Below are 6,950 nucleotides of genomic sequence, written 5' to 3' on the forward strand. Positions count from 1 at the left end.
CCAAAATTTTAAAAAAATTAAGTTTTGGATAAATTTTGAATTTTGGAAATTTATAAATTTAATCCAATAAATTAAATCATTAAATTAATTATTTTGGTACAATTGATAATAAAATATGATTTTATATATGAATAAGATTTTATATATAAAATATGATTTTATGAATAAATTAGATAAAATATGATTTTATATATAAAATAAGATTTTATGTATGAAATATGATTTTATCTATTTAAATTTATTGTCATTGCATGTTATCCAATGAATTAATTTTGAATTAAATATTGGATAAGGATGATCGATTGCCATGACCAATGTTATAGGTGTATGTTAGGTTGTTTACATTTGGCTTTATTATTGATTGTTGGATTTTATTAATGGGCCTGGTTTATGGCCCAATTTGATTTTATCATTTGTAATAAAAGTGGGCCTGGTTTATGGCCCGTTCCCACCCCTATAATGTATCCCTTTATTTGTTATAGTAATTTATTGTAAATTCACTAGAAATATTGGGAGATTTTGAAGATGGGGGTGGGCCCAGCAAACAATGATAAAGACTGAAGAAATGTAAATTGAAAACACAATGTAATAGGATTGCATTGCATACTTGCATATCACCTAGGATTGGACTTAGACTCGTGATTGGCAACCACGGGTCGATTAGTAATGGAATCGATCATCCTAAAATATAATATATGATATTATTGTTGTATGCATGTTTAGACTAAATTGTATGAATCCCGCAAGCATACAAAATTTTGAATGATGAGACAAACCTTTTCAAAATTAAAATCCCTCATTTTAAATTTTATTTAAAATTGATATCAAGATTAACAAAAGGGAATTTAAATATTGTTTAAATGTTCCTACCTTCCATCAACAATCAATGTATGAGATGCTACCTGCGGGCATGGTCCGGCTCATATTATTGGGGGGGCTCGATCGTCGGAAAGCTGTACATTGGATCGACACATGTTGTAAGTTGGGTGGAACTCCCATGGGATTGGCTCATATTATTGGAAATCCACATGGCGACCGTCCATCACAACTTAATATTGATGGGTCATCTTGACATGTCACAATAAACAGCGTCATATTATTGGGCCCTTACTGGACATGAGGTAAATAACATGGGAATTGTTTTGGAAACAATTGGGCTCTACCTTTTGAAGAGCATGGTTGGCTGATATTATTCGGGACCATGTTTTGTCAATTGGGCTCCATGTTCCCACTAAAGAAAATAATTCTCTCGTTTTCACTAGAGGATGGTGGAATCGTTAAAATAGTGGGAGTGTAATTCATAAAATTAATGTAGTGACCCGTATCCATGATTAACGATTAATGAGTAATTAATCATGTAATCATGTTTGGGTTAAGTAAAACATGATTAAGGAAATTCTAGGAGGGGAACGGAGCTTCCGATCTGCCGGAACGGAACGTCCGATCGAGGAACGGAGCTTTCGATCGACGTCTATAAATATAGGGTCCGAGCTCCTCATTTCTTGCCAATTCCGAATTCCTCTCCTTCGCCTTAGTAGCTCTATTTTGGGCTTTGGGTACTCTTATTTTAGAGTTGGAGTAGGAAATATATTTTAGTATAGTCAGACAGTGTCTGACATAGTAGCGGGGCAGTGCTCGTGTAGCGGAGCAGTGCTCGAAGCTGTGGAGCTACAGCAGGGTGTGCCCCTAGTTGCGGGATAGTCGCCACCAGTGGGCTGACGACGGACGCAGGTATAGCTATGGTCTCCTTAAATTATTTAGGAGTATGCAATAGCTTAGTTAAGGCTTTTAGAGTTTATTGAATGATGCATGAATATTTGCATTGTAGAGTTGATGATAGGCTTGAAACCTAGAGTGGGACTGCTAGGATTTGCCTGTAGTAAGGTACGTAAGTACTGACTGAGATGGCCAGCATGATATATATTATATGTGTTGCATGAGTATGTGCTATATGTTTTACCATGTTTTACGGCTTTCGCACATGCATATGTTTTTACGGAGACTGCATCGGGATGATGTGAGTCATGACAGTTTCCATCAGTCGAGGCGATTCTTCCTGAGGATTCGTGTCTTGGGAATATACGAGTACCACGCGGAGTCGCTCTCTAGCCCGGTACTGTGTATTCCAGGCGCCCAGAGAAAGTGTTTTAACCCTGATTTTTGAAGTCACTTATGTGTTGCATATAAAATATATATCATTGCTTTCGTATTGAGCTTAGAGCTCACGTCCAGTGTTGTATGTCTGGACACTCCATTCGACGGAGCAGTTATAGGTGCATGGTTGGGCACCAGGAGCTTGGAGTAGCCAGTGACCAGTGAAGACAGCAGGATTTAGCTGTAGGTTTTGCCTTTATGGTTATTTATTTCGATTGGGTTGTATAAATCGAATTTATTTATCCGGTTGTATTTTTCCGGTCTGTTTTAATTTAAGTCTTCCGCAGCGATTTATTTAATGCATGTTTAATTATGCTCCTAAACTCTAATTAGGTAATGGATCCGGTTTGGGTCGCTACAATTAAACTCGCCTTATTTTATGTCTTAGTAAATTAATTAAACAATCACTGATTATTGTCTATTTCTTTTCACTATTTCATTAATATGAATTCGCGCAATCCACTATTCTCTATTCTCGAACAAAACAAACTGACTGGCGCAAACTATACGGAATGGTTCCGCAAGTTGAAGATTGTCTTGACCTCGGATAAGATGTTCTACGTGTTAGAAAAATCTCCTCCGAAGGAAGCACCAGCTGATATAAGTCCGGAAGAGTTGGCCAAACTTGATAAATGGTGGGACCATGATATCAAGGCCAAATGCTATATGAAAGCTTCGATGTCTGATGAACTCCAGAGGCGATTTGAGGATACCGTGAATGCTGCTGACATTCACGTACAACTCAAGGAACTTTTTGGGGCTTAATCGAGAGCTGAAAGGTTCGCTACTGTAAAAGAGTTAATGACGTGTCGCATGCGTGAAGGGACTTCGGTCCGTGATCAATGGGTACACGTGATTTGCCTCATTCAGAAGTTGGTAACGCTTGAATTGGTATTGGAGCATGAACTCAATGTGGACTTATTACTTCTCTCTCTTCCTTCATCGTTTGACGGTTTTGTGGTAAATTTCAATATGAACAAGATAGAAGCCTCCCTTGAAGAGATGGTCAATATGCTTGTAGCTTATGAAGCCACTTTAAAGAAGGATAAACCGGTTCTCTTGGTGGGCTCCTCTTCTTCTGCTAAGAAGGGGCCAAGTACAAAGGGTAAGAAACGTTCTGCCCCTTCCAAGAAAACCGGACCCGAGAAGAAAAACAAGACAAAGGCTTCAAACGTGGAAAAATCCAAGGATGTTTGCCATCACTGCAATAAACCCGGTCATTGGAAATGTAACTGCAAGGAATATCTCGAGCAGTTGCGAACTGCGAAGGGTATGTTTTATATTGAAATAAATGTTTCACTTAATACTACTTCTTGGGTATTGGATACCAGATGTGGATCTCACATTTGCAATGATTTGCAGGTGATGACAAGAAGTCGCAAGTTTAGGATGGATGAAACCCAGCTGAGGCTCGAAAATGGTTCTCGAGTTGAAGCAAAACCTGTGGGAGAAATTTGTTTAATTTTGCAGAATGACTTTAAGTTATTTTTGTGAGATGTTTTATATGTGCCAGATTTGGTTAAAAACATTATTTCTATTTCTATGCTTGATAGAGATGGTTTTTCTTGCAATTTTGTGAATGAAATTTGCAATATTTACAAGAATGAATGTTTAATTGGATGTGGACAACTTGAAAACAATCTATATAACTTAAAATTAAAATACATTCCAATTAATTATGTTGATAAACCGGTAACAACAAATAAAAGGAAAATTGATAATCAAAACCCGGCAAACCTTTGGCATGCTAGGATAGGTCATGTTTCCTCAAGGAGGATGAACAAGCTAGTGGGAGAGGGCATGTTTGATATGTCTGATATTAACTCTCTACCTACTTGTGAGTCCTGCCTGAAAGGAAAAATGACTAAATCTCCATTCAAAGAAAAACCTGAGCGTAATCAAAATCTATTGGATTTGATCCATACAGATGTTTGTGGACCATTTAGTATTGGTACAAAATTTGGTCACACCTACTTCATTACCTTTACTGATGATTATTCTAGGTATGGGTACTTATATTTGATGAAATATAAGTCTGAATCATTTGAAAAGTTCAAAGAATTCAAGGCTGAAGTAGAAAACAAACTAGGTAAGAGTATTAAAGCACTTCGATCAGATCGAGGTAGAGAATACTTAAGTACCAAGTTCTTGGATTATCTAAAAGAGAATGAGATTCTCTCTCAGTGGACTCCTCCTATGAAACCTAAGCTGAATGGTGTTTCAGAGCGTCGCAATCGAACCTTGTTGGCACTACAAGAAAAACGCTAAAAGACAACGGATTTTATCCGTTGTCGTAGGCGGTCTAAAACCGTTGTAACTGATGGTGTTGTCAAAACTGTGCACCTACGACAACGGATAAAATCCGTTGTCGTATCCCTCAAAGACAACGGATTTGTGTTTACGACAACGGATAAAATCCGTTGTCGTTGCCCTCAAAGACAACGGATTTTATCTGTTGTCTTTGAGAAGAACGACAACGGATAAATCCGTTGTCGTAGGGGCGCATTTTTGACAACATCATCAGTTACAACGGTTTTAGACCCCCTACGACAACGGATTTTATCCATTGCCGTTTTCTATATAAAAACAAAAAAAATAAAATTTTTTATATAAATTCTAATATTATAAATAATCCAAAATTTAAAATTTCATAAATAAAATTTAATATACAATTTTTTTAATATTACAAATCACTCGAAATTAAAATTCTAATTCAATACACACTGCAAATCGAAGTATCCGACGGCTTGCCTCATTATAGCCTTCATACCTCTTGTTCTCAATCTCGAAGCTTTGTCTCTCCGCTGTTCTTGTCCACAATATCCCTCTGCAAAAAAGAAAATATAAAAAAGGGAATTAATTAACCATCTAAGTTGTTTGAATCACACACCAACTCACATGTCTCGAGTCATGAAATCCCAATCACACCTACCGAGAAAACAAGCAACCCATTGCGTGCAAGCCATGCAGCAAAGAGCCAATGAATTCTGGAACAACACAAATCCAAGAAAAAGACAAAGAAATTTGTCAGCTTAGCCACATATGTATTGAAAACCTAAAAACAATAAAACTAATTAACTTCACTGTAAAGAAGAATTTTTCCAAAGCCAAAAACTGCTGAGTTATCTTAATGTATTCAATATTCATGAATGTATCATGCACCTTTTACTTTGACATCTTTCAGAGCTTTTCTCCATAATGCATTGATTATATTTGCGAGTCTCAAATTTTCACTGATAACCTGTAGGGAAAGAAAGAAAAATAAATAAATTTTCACCAGCTCTAGCTATAGATCAATCCCTGTTTATATATATATAAAGCATCTTATGTTTTGAGTAAATGTTAACGACATGTAACAGTTCCAAGAATATTCCTCACGGGAACTATCCTTTCTCCTTTTGATTTCCATGTTCTCCTCCTAGCATTTTCATGAATATATATATATATATCATCACAGATCAAGAAACAAGCCAAATCACATTAATTAATATAGGAAAATAATTCGTGGCTACGTCCAATTAACTACCTAGTTCTATACTTACAATGCCATTTAATTTATCAAATAACGCTTTGACTGAAACATGTGGGCTACTCGCATTATTATCTACCACGTGAATCCAAGAATATGACATGAATTGAAGTTGACATTATTGGCCGGCCCTCTAAATATTTCACATCCATATAGTTAATTTACATCCAAAGGACTCGTAAATCTCTCCAATTCTTGTCAATCTTTTCAAACAAATCAGAACTCTTATATCTTAAATAATAATACAAAAAGTGACAACTACACTCCCGATTTAAATCACTGCAAGTAAGAATAACTATGGTAGCAGTAAAACCTTTGCAAAATTCGATGTCATGAAGAGGTAAATAAGTGTGTGTTCATACCACTAAGTGGGCTAAGGCAACAGGATTGTCAGTAAGGAATTTAACGGGTAGAGTCATGGCCGTGGGCACTGTCTCCTCTCCGGGAATCATCATCTCGATTATGTTCCTACCAATGAAGTCGAATGGTAGTCGATGCTGTTGCGTCTCTTCTGATTCTCCAAGCTCATGTATTAGAGCATCGATCACATCGACTGGAGGCTTCTCGTTTCCATCTGTTTTCTCCAGAGAAATTTTTCTCTTTTCTATAATTTTATTCACCATTTCTAGCAATCTCTTCTTGGCCTATTGAAAAAAGAAAGGATTTTTAACAACGCTGAAAAATATAGAGTTCTTTGATCATTAATTCCAGACCTAATCAAAGGATGGAGGCCGTTTTATGAAATTTTGTCCAACTTGTAGATATATTCAAACCATAAATAGCCAACCTAAAAGTCAGATGATGTAAAAAATCAAATAACAATCAAGTGACAAATAAAGACAACATAAAGAACAAATCAATTTCTTACGATCAAGGCGGCCTTAACGATGAATGCTTTGATTGTGAATCTTTGTTTTCTCTCAGTCTCGTCCAATTTCTCCATCCAGTTTCAACCTGAAAGATAGATAATTTGAAACTTAAAGGTCACGAGAACAAAACTCAAGTAACTAAGAATTATATATATACAAACTCGAAAATCGATGAAAAGGTGTGATGAGGGAAAAAGTAAAGTAAAAATATAAAAATTGATACACAATAGAAGATATAGAAGAAGTGCCGCAACCCCTATACGTTTGATAACTTCGATTTTCTAAAATTAACTTCCAACACCAGTCACATTCATGATTCCATTAATTACTTGCTACTCCGTATATCATATCCTTCTCCGTGGAAATTTGATTAAGATTACTGAAATAATGCGAAACTA

General features: G+C 36.1%; 1 protein-coding gene across 1 annotated transcript; it reads right to left on the bottom strand.

Moving 5' to 3' along the window:
• Positions 1-4,783: 4,783 nt before the first annotated feature.
• LOC140862451 (3-epi-6-deoxocathasterone 23-monooxygenase CYP90C1-like) lies at positions 4,784-6,626 on the bottom strand. The gene is made up of 5 exons (XM_073265475.1): positions 6,552-6,626; positions 6,046-6,327; positions 5,317-5,395; positions 5,087-5,141; positions 4,784-4,981 (listed from the first exon to the last, which is right to left on the bottom strand). Exons 1-5 carry the CDS (start codon positions 6,624-6,626, stop codon positions 4,855-4,857), a joined length of 618 nt encoding a protein of 205 aa, XP_073121576.1. The 3' UTR covers positions 4,784-4,854.
• Between the last annotated feature and the right edge of the window lie 324 nt (positions 6,627-6,950).

This window comes from Henckelia pumila, chromosome 4 (assembly GCF_033568475.1).
Source record: "Henckelia pumila isolate YLH828 chromosome 4, ASM3356847v2, whole genome shotgun sequence".
Taxonomy (NCBI): domain Eukaryota; kingdom Viridiplantae; phylum Streptophyta; class Magnoliopsida; order Lamiales; family Gesneriaceae; genus Henckelia; species Henckelia pumila.

Excerpts from the sequence above, each read along its gene's own strand:
- LOC140862451 (XM_073265475.1), bottom strand. The coding sequence starts at position 6,626 with ATGGAGAAATTGGACGAGACTGAGAGAAAACAAAGATTCACAATCAAA. Across the intron at positions 5,396-6,045 it reads TTGCCTTAGCCCACTTAGTG|GTTATCAGTGAAAATTTGAG; the intron begins GTATGAACACAC and ends CTTTCCCTACAG. Across the intron at positions 5,142-5,316 it reads GAAAGATGTCAAAGTAAAAG|AATTCATTGGCTCTTTGCTG; the intron begins GTGCATGATACA and ends GTGTTGTTCCAG.